This window comes from Nelumbo nucifera, chromosome 2 (genome assembly GCF_055504915.1).
Source record: "Nelumbo nucifera cultivar China Antique chromosome 2, China Antique-T2T, whole genome shotgun sequence".
Classification (NCBI taxonomy): domain Eukaryota; kingdom Viridiplantae; phylum Streptophyta; class Magnoliopsida; order Proteales; family Nelumbonaceae; genus Nelumbo; species Nelumbo nucifera.
This window is the reverse complement of record NC_142650.1, coordinates 50,533,349-50,554,541: the sequence shown is the minus strand read 5'-3', so window position 1 is coordinate 50,554,541 and position 21,193 is coordinate 50,533,349. Positions and strand designations below refer to the sequence as shown.

At 38.4% G+C, this 21,193-nt stretch overlaps 1 protein-coding gene and 1 long non-coding RNA gene across 5 annotated transcripts; both read left to right on the top strand.

Annotated features, from left to right (window-relative positions):
• The first annotated feature begins 1,110 nt into the window (after positions 1–1,110).
• LOC104601105 (zinc finger protein 10-like) lies at positions 1,111–8,569 on the top strand. Of its 2 annotated transcripts, XM_010264301.2 has the most exons (3): positions 1,111–1,299; positions 1,411–2,442; positions 8,251–8,569. In XM_010264301.2, exons 2-3 carry the CDS (start codon positions 1,510–1,512, stop codon positions 8,389–8,391), a joined length of 1,074 nt encoding a protein of 357 aa, XP_010262603.2. In that variant the 5' UTR covers positions 1,111–1,299; positions 1,411–1,509; the 3' UTR covers positions 8,392–8,569. The 2 variants fall into 2 exon arrangements, with proteins under 2 accessions (XP_010262603.2, XP_088754867.1); XM_088898741.1 differs by lacking the exon at positions 8,251–8,569 and having other exon boundaries at positions 1,111–2,668.
• Positions 8,570–14,658: 6,089 nt separating this feature from the next.
• LOC148802205 (uncharacterized) lies at positions 14,659–20,297 on the top strand. 3 transcript variants are annotated; one of them, XR_016082128.1, is made up of 3 exons: positions 14,659–16,317; positions 18,514–18,569; positions 19,910–20,297. It is a non-coding gene; the product is annotated as an uncharacterized LOC148802205 (long non-coding RNA). The 3 variants fall into 3 exon arrangements; XR_016082126.1 differs by having other exon boundaries at positions 18,500–18,569; XR_016082127.1 differs by having other exon boundaries at positions 18,480–18,569.
• The last annotated feature ends 896 nt before the right edge of the window (positions 20,298–21,193 follow it).

The following is a 21,193-nucleotide window of genomic DNA, read 5'->3' as shown; positions in this document are numbered from 1 at the left end:
TTCAATGTTCAATCCCATCTTAGTTCAGGCTTTTCAATTGACACGGGTTTGACCAGATCAACCGGCCCGATGCAGCTAGCTCATTGCCAACCCTTTGCAGCAAATTCAAATTCTACTGGATTATTCTTCAAGCAGCATAATAATTCTTTGACAAGTTTCAATTCATTCAAATTCAGCCTTTTTTTTTTTTGCAAGTGATCAAAGGCAAGGCTTTATTGAATAATGGGAACAAGAAACAGAAGCCGGCCGGTCATTGGAGAGTATGTCGGTAGAATAGGCGAATCCTTGAATAGGAGATACGTAGGAATATATATTCTTAATTCTTTTATTTTATAAGATGAAAACAAGTATGGGAAAAGCAATTGCTATTGACTTATCGTCACGGGCGTAGGAAGATTCCGTTTGGTTGATGCCATGAATGACAAGCTTATGAGACCATGAAAGGAGAATCTTCACTGACAGTACAGTAACACCCCTGCATCCATGGTTTTGGTAATATCATGAGCCCCTCAAAAGGACGAAAATTTCCATATTTTTGGGTAGAGTTTTCATTTATGTTTTGATCAATAATGTAAACATGAAATAAAATTCAAAAAAGAAAAGAGAAAAAATGGAAAATTTTCCAAATTCCAAAATTGACCAAACTTCAATCAAAATCAAGAACCATCAACCCAGACTTTTCCGGCCTGAAATCGAGTCATTGTCGATGGAATGAGAAATCCACGTTATTTTAATTTTCTTTTGGAAAATTTCCAGAGTTTTTGATTGTATTTGTGAGGCCTAGGCGTAGGTCAAAAAATAACACGATTTGATGATCTCATCAGATATCACATCTCCTATAGTAGGAGACGCATGGAATGCTGGGTCCTAGCTCAAGGGCAATGGAGGGTTGGTCTGGCGTTCCGTCAATCTACTTTTATTTAGACCATTTTCACAAATCAGTTCTACGCTGCAATCTAATCCAGCACAGCGCAATCTCGTCTTACAAGGGGACCCACCAAGACTCATATCACGTACGTGGGGTAGTCCATGTTGTACGTGGACGCGTAATTTGGTTGCTTTTCATGTGTTGATCAATGATCTATATCTCACGAGATGAACGAAGCCTAGAGCTAGAGGGAGTGGGATTTGCCGAGAAGAGATGCGATTGTCTGTCTAGTGCCTACAAACTACAGTCCTCATGTAGAAACTGTGCAAGTGCAAATTTTGAACTATGCAAATCACAGCTACAGAAAAACCAAAAAAGGGAGCTTCACCAAGGCAGCCAAACAAGAAAACCCAACACTTCGCCTTCCCAAAGTTGTCAAGAGACTCTTTACTTTTTTCTTTTTCCTTTCTTCCAGCTGATCGAGCTATTTCTCCCCATGATAGATTCTCATGTAGCTTTTCATGACTCCAACTTGGTTGCAGGGGTGCTCTCTTCCATGTAAAATACACATCAGAACTTCTAAAGCAAGCTCCTCGCTGTAGTACTAATCCATCTCTTCTTTGCAACTCGGTCGACTGCGGATGCCGGGTGGAAGTGCAATGGAGAGAGGACGCTACTGGACGTGGACGAAGGTGCAAGAGTGTGTGGGGTCCCATATTCAACCGTCCACGGCTTCCTTGTACAACGATTCATGGGAAGAACAAGCCTTTGCAGTCGACTCAGCTGGACATCTTGGAGGATGCATATGGCCCCCGAGATCTTATACTTGTAGCTTCTGCAGAAGAGAATTTAGGTCTGCTCAAGCTCTAGGTGGTCATATGAACGTCCATAGGAGGGATAGAGCTAGGCTTAAGCAATCTCCAACTTCCCACGATGAAATTCTTCATCATCACCATCAAACTCATTACCCTGATCATCAGAATCCTTGTACATCATTGGGTGTTCAATACCCATCTCAGCTTTGCACTTTGGTTTACAGTCCTAACCCTAACTCTAATCCAGGTGTTGTTTCTTCATCTAAATCGACTTCTAGGGTTTCGGCCCCATCTACTCAAGAGAATTGTAGTGAACAGGCCTTGGTTTCTCCCTCTTATTCTTCTTCTACTGTTCAACAACACCGAAAGGGTTCCCTTTTATCTCCCCCACCCTCGTGGTCGGACTCGGTTGCTGTTAAGGTTCTTGCTCTCTCGGATGCAAAGATTGAAGGGGAGAAGATACCGATTACACAAGAATCAGGATGCCGGGTTTCGGGGGATTACGCTAAGCCAGATTTGGCTGTGAGCCTGAATTTGGTTGTGCATCGGAATCGATCACCAGGGACGTCAGCTGGCGATGATGATGATGATCAGGAGACCATTAGTAGGAAGAGAAAGAGAACCGATACATCAACGTTGCCTTTCTTTCTCGAACCAAGTTCAGTTGATTTACGTCATCTTCAATCGGAAGTACTTGGAGTTTGCCCTGGTTCCATGGAGGACTTAGATCTTGAGCTAAGGCTCGGCCGTCGGCCTAAGGTGAAGTAGACTTGCAGAATTGATGCGTTTAAATGGTATTTACTTGTTCAATGTGTTCATCTCATTTTCAATTCGATCTTCATATACTCCTTTTGTTTTGCTTTATAATTATTCCTCTTTGTTTATTGTTTTTGGGTTTCTTTATGCCTTTCATCTTTTTGCTTAAGAGGTCGCTTTGTTGCCTTACTTCAAGTCATTAATTAAAGCTTGCTGGTTGCCTTAGAATAACCCATATGAAAAAAAAACACATAATATACGATCTTATCCATGAATAAAACTGACTGCACCTGTTATCGTTACATCTTAATTTGTTTCAGTCTATACTTAATTATCAATTTATTAGGTTCCAATCTAGCAAAAGTAGAGATAAATTAAGGTAGATGTTCTCAATTTTGTTATGAACAATAGTTTCATGCAACCATACCAGCTAACTGCCTTAATTCTCCAAGGAGAAACGAATTAAGGAATCACATTGATTGAAACTGGTATTTAGATTTAGAGCTTCTGGGGTGAAAAAACGCAGAGAGGACACTTCGTACTTTAATGAAGACCGAGTTGGCATTTGTTGTTAAGATAGTAAGAACTCCATGGGTCGTCGATCGTTCTCTTATTTTAGCCAGGTAAACTCATGGTCGTTCTCTGAGAGGGTAAATGTAGATGAGCATGTGTGTGGGGTTTAAGGGTGAAAACAACTGACGAGCTGCATTGAAAAACGTGAGCTTTCCCCTACTCAGCTCACTGACATTCTATCAGTACATCTAAAGTCTAAACTAATAATCCTCAGAGATGGGTTGTCAACCACGTATAAGTCGAATACATCAAAACATCGATTCCCTTTTTCTTTTAATTTGTATTATTATCATCACCAATGATCAAGTCCTTTTTGCAGTAATATATACTAATTGTTTTGTTTCAGTACTATTTCCCTTCCGTATAAATCCATATGCTTGAATACACTATTCCCCTGTTTTTTTCTCGGTGTTCTCCCTTCCTCCAAGCTACAAAAACGCCACCAACTGCGCTGAATCAGTCCATTTAAGTATTATCCATAAACCCTTTTTTAATCCCAAACAGAATATTGCAGAATATTTTGCGTCACCACTCATGGATGCTTTCTTCACGTCTTTTGTTTCTTCTTATATGCTTATTATTAGTTAATACATCGGAGTCCGGTCGACGACGAGTCCAAGATGTCCAGAAATATATCTTAGGAAAAAATAAATACTAAAAGCCCGAGAGAAAACCCTAGCCTACTCTAGTCTCGTAGTCGCAGACAGTAGCCTCTTGCTATTGATGCCCAAGGTTCAGTACAGGAAATCGTACAGGATAGAGCCTAGAGGGCGATATTTCTGTGTTACTTTTCTTCTATCTTTAAAAGGAAAATTGATGAAACATCAGTTTTGACCTTATAGATTTGGATATAAATTAACAAAGAGCTGTAAATATGGGGTCATAATGTTATACCCAGCAAATGTTTCCCATTAGAGGGATGGGAGCTCAAATGGGAATTGAAGATCGTTTTAATGATTTGAGTGTCTTTTTCGGAAATGGGTTTTCTTCTCTCTTTATTTTTCTTTGTTTTCTACGTTGTTTGCGACTTGTGACTTGAGAGGGAAGGAAGAGAGGGTTCTAGTTTGGTGTAAGAGGTGTTAATAAAGGAAAGGTAAGGTTGTTTGCTTTGGTCTCTACGAAGTGCTACATCTGTGTAAGAAGTGTTAATGGTGATTGGTTGGGTTTTGTCTTGTGTAGGGTTGTTGAGTTGAGTTGGGTCTGTTTTCTCAAGTAACAGCTAGCGAAGCCTGATGAGTGCAGAGAGGTCTGAGTGAGGTTCTAGGAGCAGTGACAGAGGTGCACATGGGCATCAAATGTCGTTTCTTTGTTAATTTCTTTAAGAGTAAAAGAATTCTGTAAGAGAATGAATACTTATTCTCACCTGTGTGGGTTTCTTTGTTTAGCTCATTTTGAGATTCCAACGTATTGATATATTGCTGACAATTCTAAAACTATAAAAGAGTATGAATTTTTAATTTATTCTTTATTATTTTTAAGACTTTTGACAACTCAGGGTATATTTGCTTGGGAATTCTTCCCCCTCTCTCTCTCTCTCACGAGCTCACAACTCACAAGAAAACTGGCACTGGAAGACTCTCTCTCTCTCTCTGGTCCATTCCATTAATAACATATATTTTGATTGCTTCTTAGTTTACTTTATTAATGATATATAATATCCCAGTGCAATCTGAGTCCAATTTTTATCTTACTCAAAAGATTTGATCCCAATCCACATGTTAGTTAATAGGATCAAATTCAGATCTATCCTATCCGTTTACGCCCGTGAGTTAAGATGTATACTTATGGAACATCATCCTGCCAATAGGCTATAAAGCTGTGTTTTCAAGTTCATGAAAAATGAAATTCAGAAAAAAAAAAGTGCTAGAAATAATTACAAATCCTGTCCGCCACCCTAGTTAAGGCGACCTAATTACTATTAGTAGCAGGCACACATTTGTTTGCAATTAATGCAATTTCATTTGCGTTGGTGCAAAAGTGTGCAAGTGAATTTTGGTTTATTTTTTTTTTAGGTTTTACTTTGTTCTATTTGTAATGCAAATGGGGTGAAATACAACCTCAAGAAAAGTAAAATGAGAGTGCAAATGGTCTGAGTGTATTCTTGTCTTAGGTCCTATGGTTCAGTTTGGAAGGGGTATAAATGCAAATATGTAGAGTGCAAAACCTTATATTTTGTATTATTTTGTATGTATTTGTACTGTATATATTTGTACTCTTTCCAAACTGAGCCTATGGCTGTGTTTGGCTGCAGTGCAAATTTATTTGCACTAGTACAAATGCATGGGAGTGCAAATGCAAAAAATGCAAATTCTTGTTTAATTTTGTTTTAGATTTTACTTTATCTTGAATCATGTCTTAATTTACTTCATTTGTACTGAAATCAAACAAAATAAGCTAAAATTTGAAACAAAAATAGGTCAGAATTTACACTCAAATCATTTGCACTGTCATGGTTTTGCATCTGTTCAAATTTATTTGCATTGCAACCAAACACAACCTTAGTACAAATGCATGGGAGTGCAAATGGATTAAGTGCAGCTTAAGCTGTTAGTTGAGGTCCCTAACAGGTTTTTTTTCTCTAACACGCCACTTTTATGCAAAAGCCCATCAAGTTTGAAGCATGGACACAAGTTCATGCCCATTCATACCTTGTGATGAAATTTAATTAATTATAATGGGGGCGATGAGGATCAAACATTATATCACTTGGTCAAATAGGTTTTGATACCATTTCAAGGAACCATTCAACCTAAAAACTTAAGCTGATAGGCGAAGTAAGTAAATGAGTTTTCATATTCTCTAATGGGAACAAAATAATGTCATCTCCAATTTATAAAAGAGAAAATAAAGGTAAGGAGGTTTTTTATTTGGGAGGAGTAAATAGTGAAGTAAAATGATGTATTCCCCACTTTATATGAGAGAATGGAGGAAGAAAGTGGTGTAAACTACCTAGATGTTATAGAAGATATGAATGAGGTTACTTTAGATTTTCCAGAAATGAAACCATTTCTAATTTAATTTTCACAACTGCAAGAAATATCGTGGAAAGGGTTTTGGTTGTGAGAAACACCAATTGAGCCTTTTGACAACAGCAATTGGACCACATTTGGGATCATTGTGTTTGGTTTGAAGGAAAAAGTAGGGAAAGGAAGGGATCATTGTGTTTTCCTTCATTTCCCTACTTTTTCCTTCAAACCAAACATAGCCTAAAGGAATAAAGAAAAAATACAATAAGAAAGAGAATTACCAGTAATTCCTCATCACAGAAATAATGTACGCAAATGGATAAGATTTGAATTAGATATATCTAGATTCAAATGGCCATGGGTTAAACATAATTTCTATGAGAAAATGGATAATTCATCCTCATGCGGGGGCGGAGCCAAGTATACTGGTAGGGGGTGCTTGGCCCCCCAAACTTTTATTGTTAAATCATTATTGATATAGGGTTACTAATGGGAGGTTGGGTCAAAATGTAATAAACTGTGTTCTTGGGCTCCAAAACTTGAATTAAAATGTAAAGGATCATATTCTAACTCTCCTCTAACCCCCAAAATAAAAAAAAAAATATTTATTTTTTCTTTAAAAAATATGTAATAGAATCAAACCTTCTCAAACCATTTTTTCCTATACCCTACTTCTGCTCCCTATGTCATTTTCTTGTTCAACTTGTGCCAATGACCATTTAGTAAACGTAAACATTTAAACCAACTTTACTAATTGATAAATATCAATTCTATGTAGATATAAGCATATGTATTCAGGCTGTGTTTGGAAATGATGCATATGGAGTGTAAATCCCGGTTCAGGGTAAATTTACATTCTAGTTCACTTTTGCTTGTGTTTGGCAACATTATTTTTGCATTGACAAATGACAAACCAACGCATATTTACATTGGTATTAAGATGTAAAAGTACATCAATAAAAAAAAAAGTAAATTTGCATTCAAGTGAGCTTTTGATAAATAAAGATATATGCTTTATTGGAATTCATGTTTGCATCCATTACAGCTAAAAGTCTGTTTGGTAAGAAGGTAAATTTGTCAATGCAAAACTAACCCAACTTTACAATTTATATGAACCGTTTTACACTCTACATATTTGCATTCTTTCCAAACACAGCCTCAAGTATTATTGGATCAGATTGATTGGATGGATCCATACTTGATCAAATTATAAATTGACATAATTTGGATGATCTTAATTGGATTGGATTTGAAACAAAAAGGCAAACTACATACCTAAATTAATCTGCTAAATCTGTAGAGGAGATCAGAAAAATATAACAACAACGTATATGAAGAGATGTGGAAGAATAGCATAATTTAATAGATGTGCCACCTATTTAATAGTAAAATAGTAAAAGTGTAATGCAAAATTTATGTGAAGTATCCGTTAAAAGAAAAATGTATGATACCGGAAAGACATAATACCGGAAAAGGATCTTACCAGTCACCACCCACCCGGATGAGTTTTGATGAAAATCTTGGTAACCACTTTTAGTTTTATGATGCTAGTTGATTGATTGTAAGTTTTTCAGTATCATGTCTTTCAGGCATCATTGTGAAACCCGTCTAAAGAAGATAAGAGAACTTAATGTAGTATTTAAACCTATACAAAACTTGGGAAGATAACAAATTCTCTTATCAATTATGATGATACTTCTCAATGATAGTGCCACTTAATGGAGTGGGCAAATTTGTACTGAAATAAATAATCCTCACAGGAAGATAAAAAAGTTGTTTACCCGACATAAATGGGTGTGGAACAATAATGGTCCTGAAATTATTCTAAGTAGTTATAAGAAGGACCGATGGAACTTTGGCAATTTGAAAATAATCGGCCAGCCAACCATGTTCCTTCAGCATAGAAAACACTTGGGTCCTGAACGGGTGAAAATTAAGCACTTTCCAAAAACATAAACTACCTATTGGCTGAGAAGAACATCCGGGCTAGAGTTGGCTCTTTCTCAAGAAATGTGAATCCGCTCAGCGATTCAAGTTCAAAGTTGATGGGTAGAATATTCCAGGTTAGCTCATTCCCTAGTCCGTTCCAATTTTCTAAAGATATATGAACCATCTTAATTTGTGTGTATACATATATTATGTAAATAAGTCCAAACACCCAAATGGCCACAATCCTGGCCCAGTTATCTTGCTACCAATTTCAGGATTTCACATTTGAATTGAAAGTAAGAAAAGGTATAGCATTCAATCGTTTATTGTTCTTTCTTTTCAGCCGCAAACCTTGTTTGTGCATGGAAACTGTTACGACCAAATAAAAGAAGCACTTTTATCCTTTTCTGCTACCCGAAGTACAAAAGCAATTTTAAGTATAGTCAAATTCAGTTTGTTCACGATGACTGAACTTCGAAGGTAGCCTTTAGTATTGCCGAAGGAAAAGCTGTAGTTGACGTGGTTGATTTCAAAGCAACACAGCTTAGTGAATGTGAATCCAAAATAAAGGTAAGAGAAAAAGGGCGAACAAGCTTATATAAGATGGGACCTCGTAGAACCTTTCTGTTCCACCATTTGATGATGTGGGCTTGTGAAATCAAAAGACGAATCCCTCTTCTCACTTGTATTATTGACTTTTACTTTTATTCTTTGTTTCTTTTTCCGGCAGTGTGATATCTGTCCAAACAGATCTTAACGAATCAAACAACATTCATATTCACTTGGAAGAGGAAGCTCTGTTTGACAATTAATTTGAAAACTCAGCCTTTTACACATTTATTAATGTAGAAAGTGATATTCTCTTCCAGCCGCCGGCCAGCAATCGCATGCATGCTTTGTATATTGAATTATAGATAGTATGATCTCCGGTTTTACTCAACAGAAAACAACAAATAAAAGTCACCGCTGATTAGTTTCCACGTGTCCCGTCTCCCGCGATTTTAAAATGAGGAGATATTAATGCTTGCAGGTAGAAAAATTCAAGGGCTTCAAACCAAAGTCCAAATGAAAAGGATCCGGAACCATTTGAACAACAACGCATATTTTATTTTATTTTCTTTTAGATATATTGAAGCCTTTATGGAATTTGAAGGTGTGTCATTTATATCGTCATTTTCCATGTTTGGCACGTAACATCTTAATAAATAATTTTTTTTTGTTTGCTTCTAGTAAAATTTATATGCTTTTTTTTAAGCAAAGAGATCTATTGGAAACATTAAAAAATTAAAGGATAAAAAAAGGAGACCCCTTGTACAAAGATACAAGTTATGCCTCGGAGGGAGAGGGGTCTAGGGATCAAAATATGAGTTTTATTTATATTGGCACTGTTTGCTATGTCATGAGCAGGGCTTATATCATTCCTGTTTACATACATCATTTTAAGTTCCACAAAAAAGGAGACTAGAAACTTGATGTGCTCAACCAATGCTTGTTTGTTCCACCTTATGTTTCCCATGGTTCCTCTGAGCTTTATCAGGATCTCCTTTGCATCCAATAGAATGATTGCTTGACTGATACCCAACAAAATGAGTCTTCTCAGGCCTTTGATGATTGCCTAGAGCTTAGCTTCTAAGGCGTTAAAGGCCTTGCACTATTGTCCTTTTGCAAAGCAAACATTGTGTGTGTAAGACAATAAATATAAATCCGTAGAGGCTGAGCTAGTTGTTGTGTTCCAAGATCCATCAACTATAACTATCGAATGGGAAGTTAGGGGAATACACTATTCCCCTGAAACCAAATTGAGTCTTCTATGTTTGGGACATAAAAGTTTATTTTTCTTATGACTTCAAGGGAGTCCGGGGACTTTCCTTTGAAGATCAATTCATTTCTATGATACCATAATGCTCTCAGAGTGGCTAGGAGTCTAGCCAAAGAGAAATCTCAGAGAATTTTCCTCTTAGGGTTCCTTTCTAGCCACTAGGTTAGGAAATCTAGTGATCTTGATGCAATGAAGGCATCTAGATTAAAGCCAATTTGAACTGACATCCAAACTGCTCTTGCTAGAGAACATTCGAAGAAGAGATGCGCCTGTGTTTCAGGTGCATTCCCACAAGGAACACAAGAAGAGTCCCCTGAGTGTCATAGGAACCAAATTGATTGCTTCGTTTTGACTCCATTCATTAGAACATTCCAACCAAAAACTTGGCATCGAAGGGGGGCTTTTGTGGTCCACAACTTTGATCACTTGATTTGTTCCCTGGAGGGTCCCACGGCTTTGGTTCTTGAGAAACTTCTATAGGCTAACCGGACTAAATATTCCCCATCCTTTGAATTCTTCCACAACAATTTATCCTCTTGGCCATGGGGGTTCAAGGGTATGTTTAGAATGGCTTCAGTTGATAAATCTTCAAAGACTTGGTGTAAGAGTTGGGAGTTCCATTCTCCACAAGTTGTGATGAAGTCTTTCACCATCCAACTTCTGACTGTAGAGAGTTGAGGCTGTCGGAATTGGGGTTTATTGGAAGGGAGTCCTAGAATCCAAGGATCCGTTTGGGAGTTTATTCATGCTCCATCTCCAATTCTCCAACAAAGATGGGGGATGAGACTATCCCCAACACTTAAGGAGTTTCACCACCAGTAGGAGTGAGACCTCTCGGGTTTGACCTCAAAGATAGACTTATTTCTCAAATACTTTGCTTGGATCTACTCCTTCCAAAGCTCTTCCCTCTCCTGTAAGGAGCCACCTGAATTGTTTGGCAAAATGTGCCTTGTTCATTGGTTCCACCTGCTTGAGACCCAAACCTCCCCCAGATTTTGGTTTGCAAATCTTGTTCCAGGAGATATTGTGACCCCCTTGTTGGCTTGTTTCCCCTGCCACCAGAAATTTCATTGGAGTTGGTCTAGTCTCTTCATAATCTTCTTTGGAAATAGAGAGGTGAGCATCTGATAAATAAGAATATTCTGGGCTACTGTTTTTAACATGGTAGTTTTGCCTGCTTGAGAGAGAACTTTTGCTTTCCATGTGTCTAGCTGGTTTTCTACCTTCAAGAGAATTTCTTCAAATGGCCTGACATTTCCTCTTGCTTCATCCATCCATGATCCCAAGTACTTCATGTTGGGTTGCATTAGTTTCATGCCCATTAAATGGCTGAGAAGCTTCTGGTGAGTTCTATGTGTGTTCCTACTAAAGATGATGCCCGACTTTTGGAAATTTATCTATTGGCCTGATAACTGCTCAAATTGGAGAAGTACTAACTTGACAGTAAGGAGGGATTCTGGAGTGGCTTTACTAACAATAAGGCAGTTGTCAGCAAACAGGAGATGTGAGAGGGGGTTTGAATGTTTGGCCAATTTTATACCCTGCAGTCTGCCTTTTGCTTCATCTTTCTTCAACAGTTTTGTTAGCACCCACATATCAATTATGAATAGATAGGGTGATAGAGGGTCTCCCTATCGGAGTCCCCTGTTAGTATGAAACAATTCAAGCGGGCTCCCATTGAGTTTTATTGAGAAGGTGACTGTAGTGATGCACTGTTTTATAAAATTACACCATTTCTTTGGGAATCCCAACTTTCTCAAGGTTTGGATGATGAAATCCCATCCCATTCTGTCAAAGGCTTTTGCTATGTCAATTTTTAGCATTGCTTGGCTTTCCCCTTCTGGTGCTTAATTTTGTGGGTTATCTCCTTGGCTAAGATTGCATTATCTGAAATGGTTCTGCCTTTGATGAAAACTACTTGATTGGGAGAGATTATTTGCGATAGCAGAGGTTTAAGCCTATTTATCATGACTTTTGCTAGCACCCTGTAGACTACATTCCATTGGTTGATAAGTTGGTATGATCCATAGATTCGGCTCCTACCTTTTTGGGAATGAAGACTAGGTGAGTTTGGTTTAATTCTCTAAGCAGGTGTTGGTTGTGGAAGAAGTTTGCAATTAGGTGTGTCAGGTCCCTCCCTAGTATATGCCAGTACTTTTGGAAGAAGAAAGGGGTAAAACCATCGGGGCCGGGGCTTTGTGTGGATTCATTTGAAAAAGGGCTGCTTTGACCTCTTCTCAATTGGGGTTAAGATCAGTTGATCACCTTCTGATTCAGTGATGACAGGCAAAATCAATCCTTCCAGAGTGTTTGCATTCAAATCTTCTACCTGTCCACTTATTCTGAGGATGTGCTCTTGGAAGGCCCTTCCTATCTATTCTCTCCTAGGAGCCCAAGATTGGCTTCCAAGCTTGATCCATTCAATGTTGCTCCACCTCCTCCTATGCTTTGTTTGGAGATGAAAGAAACTGGTGTTCCTATCCCCTTCTTTGAGCTAAAGTTCCTTGGATTTTAGTCTCCACAACTCCTCTTCGTAGGATAAACAACGATTGTATTGGATTTTTAGGTTTCGGAGCTCATCTTGAGAGGTACCAGATTGGTCTTGCTGAAGGAGGAGAATCTGCTCTTCTAAGTATTTTACTTTCTGAGTGATGTCTCCAAAGGTGGACTTGTTCCAGGATTTTAGCTCTTTCTGATGAATTTTAGTCTTTTTGTAATTTTATAAGTTGTAGATCCTAGAAGTTGTTGTTTCCAATTTTTGTCTATGATTTCTTCACAAGCTTCATGATTGGCCCACATTGGAAGAAAATGAAAGGTTTTCTTTCCTTGCGGGTAGGTGGGAAGGGTGTCTAGAAGGATGGGATTGTGATCGGAGTTCATGTCTAGGATAACCGAAACCTTGGATTTTGGGAAGATGTCAAGCCATTTTGCATTTGACAAAGCTCTGTCAAGCCTCTCCTTGACTAAATGTCGATCATTTTGCTTATTTGTCCAAGTAAAGTAGGGATCTGAGCTGCCCACCTCAACAAGGGAAAAGAAGTCAGTTACCCTTCTCAGAGGTGTAGAGGCTGAGTGGGTGTTACTGGATCCTTGATAGTCTAGGGGTAAATAGTGTCGCTTAGGTCTCCAATCATAAGCTAGGGCTGGACTGTAGGTGGATTTTGGATTGCCCGAAGGAATCTCGGAAAGCAGCCCGATCCCCTCCACTGGGGTGTCCATAAAGGAAAATCAGGGACCAAGATTTTCCATGAGGTTTGTGGGAAATAGATAACTCAATGAGTCTTAGGGATGAGTCCACAACCTCCACTTTCAACCCATCCTTTCAATAGCATATGAAGCCCCCACTCTGGCCCTGAGCCTAAACTATTTCATAGTTAAAGAATTTTAGTCGTTTGCAAAGAGTTGTGGTGTCTCTTAGATTCAATTTTGTTTCACAAAGAAAGCAAAAATCCGGGTTATGGGTTTGCAAGAAATTCCTAATAGAGTGTTGAGTGTCTCTTCCCCCTCCCCTCCGAATGTTCCAAGCAAAGATTCTCATAGCTAGTTTGATAAAAAGGAACGGTATTGAAGACGATGTAAACAAAGAAGTACGTCCTCATAGCTAGTGAGAAGTATACAATGTATAAGCTTTCAAATACCTGAATAATGAGGGTAGCTAGTGCCGCGAGTTGCTGCTCAGCATTTGGTAGGTCCTCCTAGTTTGACCACCAATCAGAGCTCTCTAGTTTGTCCAACGATTCTTGACTTGAGAAGGAGTCCGCTCGGTTCAAACCACACGCCCGGTTTAGACCACATGCTCGATTCAGACCACTTACCCGGTTCAGACCGCTCGCCTGGTTCGAATCAATCGCCTGGGTTGGTTGATAACTTATCAGTTGGGAAGAAAATGCGATTTTCGAGGAATTTGCCAAAACTTGACTCTATAGGTGGTCTTTCAAGGATATCTCAGTTTTAAGGGGACGCCCTCATCACTTTACACCCGTTTCCAGATTTATCAGGTCTAGACCCCTCGAGAGGGTAGAGTAAACACACACCTTGTCTTATGATTTCTGACAATTTTTGTTTGAGAAAATCTTGAGGGTTGAATTTACCCTTCTTCTAAGTCGCATTGTAGCTTGACTCGTTCCTCTTCCGTTTCGAGTTTGACAACTCGCCTTTGTCTTCCTCACTAGTCTATAGCCTTTGCAGCTTCGCCTTGTCTTTTGCTGAATGCCTTAATGTTTGAGGCTCTCCTTGAAGTAGCTTATGCTTCTTGTCTTCTCCACTTTAGGTCATACAAAAGATTACGCAATGACCTATATGTTAGGTCATACAAAAGATTATGCAACTAGGAATGATAATGGGGCGGGTTGGTTTTGTAAATTCTAGACTCTATCCATTTCTCTAAATCTTCTAATTTATATTCACCCCAAAACCTATAAATAGGTTGGACTTTCAAAATCAAAACCCTCTCCGTACATAAAAATGTGAAACTTTCCCTAACCCTATCCTCCCTACATGCAAGGGTAACGGCAAATTAGGTTTAGAACCTACATCTAATTTCCTATTGTTGTTTTTATAAGTAATAAATAAATAAAATAACACAAACAAACAACAAAATTTTCAATTATTTGATTAAAACATTTAAAAAATATATAAATTACCAATTATTCTTTATATAAAATTTGAAATATTATTAAATATAATCCAACACCTAATACATTGATTTTATATGCTTTTCAACAGTATGCGGGTGGGGTTTGGGGGAGGTGGGTGGGTGGGTTGGATTTTGCTTAATATCGTACCTTTTTCATCGCCCGTACGAGTTGTACAATCCCAAAACCCATCCGCGACCCAAATTGCAAATCTGAATTGGACGCAAAATTTTCACCCGGACCAGTTTTGCTAATCATGATTTATATTTCGTGCCAGATGCAAAATGAATATTACGTTGATTATTCATGGGACGTATGTTAGAATATATCGAACGATTAGAAGAAGGTACTCTGAAAGGAGCAAGAGTGCTCTGAGAGGAGTGAGTGCATGTCAAGCTGGGAGAGGAAAAGAAACTGGTGATTTCGAACAAGAATTGCTAAGATGTCGAGTTCAGAGGAGTAGGATGTTGATTCTTGGCAAAACAAGAGTAGAGATTCCGAAGGGACCACGTTTCATGAAGAGGACATGGCAACAACCAAGTGTAAAGCGAGTGTTCTCTTGGAAAGGTTCTGTCGGATAAGAAGTTAAACTTAAAAGGGGTGCTGGAAAGAGCTAGAAATCTGCTGCAATTAGAAAGGGGGTATAAAGTTAAGTTGCTTTGAAGTGGTGTATTGTGGTTTAGATTCAAGGCTGATGAAGACAAGCGGACTTTTCTGGAAAAAGAGCCCTGGCTTATCAAAGATTATCCTCTACAAGCGCTGTTTATTAACAAAATAAAATTTTGGGTTAGAATCTTTGATCTGCCGGTAGAATGCATGACCAAGGCAATAGGGCAAACAAATAAGAGAGGTTCTAATTAACAGTAAAAGAATGTAGAGCCGAAGACGCGGTGAACACTCTACTACAAGGTGCGGGTAGTGGTGGATGTCTGCAAACCATTGGTGTATGTTGTACACAGAAGGCTAGGGGATGGACGTGAAAAGTGGTATCCGATTAAGTATGGACGCCTACCCGTTTTCTGTATAAAATGTGGAAGATTGGGGCATATTCAACAAAATTGTGAAATGTTCTGGGGTGCAAATTTAGTTGGACAGGTAACGGCAATCCTGGAAACCCAGAAGATTGGGATGTGAACAGAGGTGAAGGGCTTTGGACCCTGGTTGTGAGCGGACAGTGGAATCGGTCAATCAAAGTTCCTAGACACGGAGGAAGTTGCTGCGAACCACAGGGATGCCTGGCTTCTGAACATGGAAAGAGATCCGGAGCATAATAAACTGCATGGAATTACTAAGGCTTCGCCATTAAATCAGAAGGTAGTCGACACTCAAGTAGTGGAAGAGAGTGGCCTGATTCCGTTATCTAATGAAAGGAGTCAAGTTCGTCAGCGACTGTTCACAGAAGAAGGTGGTTTTCCGACGGACACTTAGGTTTGGCAGTTGGAAGGACGTACAGGACTGGACTGAGTCAAAATCAATCTTTTTGATTGGTGTTCGATCAGAGTCCTGTGCGCTTTGTGACTTCGCCAGCTGGCAATATCGCTGAGGGATAGAGTAACCAAGTGGAGCTGATAGCGAGAAAGGGACTTGGGTTAGCCAAACTGCAGTTGATTGAAATAGGACTGAAAATGGGTGATGATGAGGCAGCGAAAAGTTCAAGACTGATAGAAATAGAAGCTGGAGTGATCATTTGAAGAAATCAAAGGAAAGAAGGATCACTGAACTATCTGAGGTCGATTGTGTATAGAAAACACAACAGATGATGATAGATCAGCCAGGTAAATTAAAAAAAGATCTCTGGGAGGAAAATTACACCATCCAAGAGCCAGAACAAGTTTCAGAAACTGAGGAGAACACAGATACCGAAAGCCAGGACAGTGCAAAGGAAAGAATGGCGATTGATGATGAAACGTCCAGTGCGTACACAATAGAAGGCAGTAAACAGATCACAGGAACAAAGGTATGTTTATCTATTGAAGTATTGATAAATTTGGTTATTGTTTCTCTGTTTGTAAATTTAAATTGATGGATGCTTCCGGGATTGAAAGATTGCGTAAAGATTTGAAAAAGCAAAAAGGAAACGGAGCTGAAAAAATTGGAAAAAAAAAAGGAACAAACAAAATAGTATTTTTCAAAACAAATTTAAAGAAAGAATGCTAGATACCATTGGTGTGAAAAGGGTGAAGTGTTTTAAAAAAAGTAATGGTAGTCAAAAATTAAAAGCAAGAAAAATGGAAAAATTATGAATAGGGTGTGGGTGGCTGCCCTCATTCAGCTACCCAAGGCGCAATGTTAGCCCTCAATTGGAACTGCCGGGGGATAGGCCCTCCCCTAACAGTTCGTCCTTTAAAAAGAGCCTATTTTGAAGTAAAGCCAAATGCGATTTTTTTAATTGAAACAAAGTGCTCTGTTCTTGTGTGCAAAAGAAAAATAAATTGGATGAGAGATTGGGAGTGTTGGGGAGTAGATGCAATAGGCCTGGACGGAGGTTTAATTGTTCTTTGGGATGGGAGTGTGAGTTTAAGAATTAAATTTGCAAATGAAAGATTCATTTCAGCAGAAGTGACAAAGGAAGACAAAGAGCATTAGAATGTATCTTTTATTTATGGTGAGCCAAACAAAAAGAAGAAAAGGAGTTTCCTTCAGTTGTGGCAATAAGTGGCAACTTCAACCTTAGGCCCATGGATGTGCATTGGGGACCTGAACCTGATATTTAATAGAGATGATAAATATGGAGGTAAACAAGTCAGCGGAGCAGAAATAACTAAAAACAAAAAAACTGCTAAGATCAATTAGCTATAAAGTTCTGCCAAGTCATGGGCCTAAGTATACTTGGAAAAATAAAAGGGATGGGATTGAAAATGTCCAACAGAGGTTGGCTTTAGCTGTAGCAAATGAGGAATGGTTAAATAGATTCCAAGAAGCTAGGGTAATTCACTTGACTTATGGTGGGTCTGATCACATTACAATCCTACTTGAAACTACCCCTGAGGTTAAAAGAACTAGGAGACCTTTCAGATTTGAAAAATATATGGAGCACACATGAGGATTGTGCAAGAGTAATAAAAGAAATTTGGGAGGGGAAACTACAAGGGACTAATCAATCATTAGTGGTCAAAAAGTGCAGAAATGTTCAGAGGGATTTATCCAAGTGGAACAAAAGAACCTTTGGCAAAGTGTAGGAGAAAATTAAATATCTCCAAGCAGAGCTGAGCCAAGAAAGGAATAAACCAGGTTGCTCATTTGACAAATAAAAAGTCAAACATTTAGAAAATCTAATGGATAAGGAGCTTAAAAGAGAGTAAATTTTGTGGGCTCAAAAATCAAGGCAAAATTGGGTCAAGTTAGGAGATAAAAATACAATTCTTTCATCAAGCAACCTTAAGGAGAAGAGCTAGAAATAGAATTATCTCTTTGAAGTAAGCTCTGGGCCCATACGGATTTCCAAAATCATTTTTATTAGAAATATTGGGAAGTAGTGGGCCCAAACTTTACAAAAGTAGCTCTAGAGTTCTTTTAGACGGGTGCTTCAAAATGATATCAACAAAACTTTTGTAGCCCTAATCCCTAAATGCAAAAGGCCTGAGGATGCAACCCAATTCTGCCCCATAAGTCTGTGCAACACTTTGTACAAAACCATAGCAAAGGTTCTAGTAAACAGGCTCAAACCTATTTTAGACAAAATAATCAGTCAAAATCAAAATGCTTTTATTCCTAGGTGGCTGGTTTTTGATAATATCTTGATCTCTCATGAATTAATCCATTTTATGAAAATCACAAAAAAAAAGCAAAATTTCATGGCAGTGAAATTGGACATGAAAAAGTTTATGATAGGGTAGAATGGGTTTTTGTTAAAAATGCTATGGAAAAGATGGGATTAATTGGGTGGTGCAATGCATCTCCTCAACATCCTTTGAAGTCCTTGTAAATGGAAGCCCCAATCAAACATTCTTTCCCTCTAGGGGGCTCAAACAGGGGGGATCCCCTGTCTCCCTATTTGTTCCTAATTGTTTTTGAAGTCCTATTATCTCAAGCTTTGAATCATGCTCACTCTGCTAGGCAAATTTCAGGAATTCAAATTAATCACAATAGCCCTGTTATTACTCATTTGTTTTTCTGTAGATGACTTATATTTTTTCAAGAGCAAACATTGCAGAAAGATGAATGATAATGGAGATCCTGAAGAATTATGGGAAAGCTTCCAGGCAGAAGGTGAATTTTTCTAAATCTGAATTTTTTTTTCTCTCCAGGATTGCATCCAAAACTGCAAAAAATAATTATAAGAGTCATGTGTATTAAAAAAGTTGTCAATCCATCTAAATATTTAGGGCTCCCCTCAGTTTTTGGTAGGTCAAAAAAGGGTTTATTCAATTATCTGGGAGAGAGAATGGGAAGTAAAATAAATGGGTGAAAGGCTTCTTTCCTATCTTCTACAGGGAAGGAAGTAAAGATCAAGGCAGTTCTATCTGTAATCCCCTCCTATGTAATGTCCTATTTTTTGGTGCCAAGATTCATATGTAGTCAATTAAAAAAAATTAAAGATCTTTTATGTGGGGAGAAACAAAAAAGCAAAAGAAAGTTAGTTGGGCTAAAATCTGCAAAAGTAAATCACAAGGTGGCCTTGGCTACAGAGATCCATATTTATTCAATCTTGCTCTTCTAGCAAAATTAGCTTGGAGGTTCTGTACAACAAAGGGCAGTCTTTGGGTAAGCTTAGCAAAGGGTAAGTACCTAACTGGGAAATGTTTTTGGAATGTGTCTGTCCCTTGAAATTGTTTATGGGGCTTCAGAACCTTGCTAGCAGGAAGAGATCTCCTTAGAAAAGGGGGTTCTTCACTTCAAGCCCATGGGCCCAAGGCCAAGAAGTGACCACTCCAAGTGGGTTAGTGATCTTATTGACCCACAGAATAACTGCTGGATTGAAAGAAATATTCAGTCTTTGTTTGACCAAGCCACTGCAAACTTAGTCTGTAATATGGACCTCCCGAGAGTGGGAGGTGAAGATAAGTTGATTTGGATTCCAAACTCCAAGGGAAAATTCTCTGTGAAATCGGCTTATCATCTAGCTATTAGCTTAAACCAAGGTCAAGGTGAAATAAATAATCCACAAATCCAATGACTCCAAAACTCTGGAAGAAGACATGGGCTTTAAAAATTCCTCCAAAGATCAAAAATTTCATTTGGAAATGTTGTCATAACAACATAGCAGCGAACAAAGTTCTCGGAAAGAAAAATATAATCCAAGGTTCTCTTTTCCCATTTTGTGAAAGAGTAGAGGAAAGCATCCTGCATGACCTCTTTGTCTGTGATCATGCTAGAAACAACATGGTTTGGAAGCCCCCTTGGCCTCATTAGGTTAAATCTGTTTTCTGTTAGGCATTTTGCTGACTGGTGGGTCTGGTGGCTACAACAAGAAAATCCATCAGTTGGTGCATCAAAGTCTTGCATTGAGTTCTCTGTTGTTGTTCTTTGGTCTATTTGGAATTCAAGAAAAGATTTGTTTTTAATGAAGTATATCCTAATCCATATATATCTTTGTTTCTTGCAAACAGGATGATGAGGGAAGTGTGGAAAGTTTCCTTTCAAGAATCAATAGATTCTTCTCAGGATAAAGTTATTGAAGAAAAGAACAGTTCAGCCTCCCAGCAGGATTCCAATTTTTGTATTGCAAAGACTGATGGCAGTTTCAATAGTAATGGTTTGAGTGGTTTTGGCTTCTGGATATCGGACAATTCTGGTTCTTTTTTGATGGCTAAATGTGGAGTTTGTAAATTTGTCTCTGTGGAATATGCTGAACTTACTGCTATCTTATTTTGCTGCAAATTTGCTCAGTCCTTAGGTTTATCTTCCATCAGAATTGAAACTGACTCATATATGCTAGTTAATGTTATAAAGCATAGACCTTTTGACTGCTCTCCAGTTATTTGGTCTTTGATTCAAGACTTGTATTAGTTGCAGGATATTTCTCTCAGCATTAGCTTCATTAGTAGAAAGTTAAATGGGGCAGCTCATGAATTTGCGAGGAAAGGTAAGTTAGGACGTAGGAGTCTCTGCTGATTGGAAGAGCCCCCATTTTGGTTGGATCCCTTTCTGGGAAATCCGAAGTCAGTGGTAGATGGAGCTTCTTCTCACTGGAAGCCCCCGTAGGTTGTGTTTACTTTCTTTTGGAGGTTTGTTGTCTTTTTCCTTTTCTTTCCTGTGTTTCTGTTTGCATCAGTTTGTTCTTAATTAGCTGTTATTTTGATCACCAAAAAAAAAAAAAAAGGAAATGCATATTATAAAAAATTTGCAAATACAAGCAATTTGAACTTTTAGATATAATTTATGTCACGATTCAAGTTTTAGGACTTGGTTTCAAATATCAAGTTACTATTTTTTTTTTTGAAGTTTAGTGTTTCTTAATTGGATGTGCATGATAAGCGCGCAGTTATCCGCCATGCGCAAAATGCAAACCAACAAGCATGCAACTTCTAACATCTTGTGTTTGGTCTGGGCTGGGCCCATAAAAGTCCATCCGTATTGCAGGGTTGGCCGGGCAAACCCACATTAGGGATGGCTAGGGGTATTTGTGGCTTGATTTAATTTCTGGGCCAGGCCTATAACCCTAAAAAACTATGTTGTTTGGCCCAGAAAACTATACCTTTTCACAGTCTGCATCAAAAACAAGGGGCCCCATTACATCCACTGGACACTGTCCCATGTTTCTAGAATCTTGATGGACCACTTACAGGTCCAATCTCAAACAGAGTCCGGATGTAGATCTGTTCACCATTTTGGTCATATTAACTTGGTCATGTATCAGAAACATACATTTCATGTACTTTATATCACTAAGT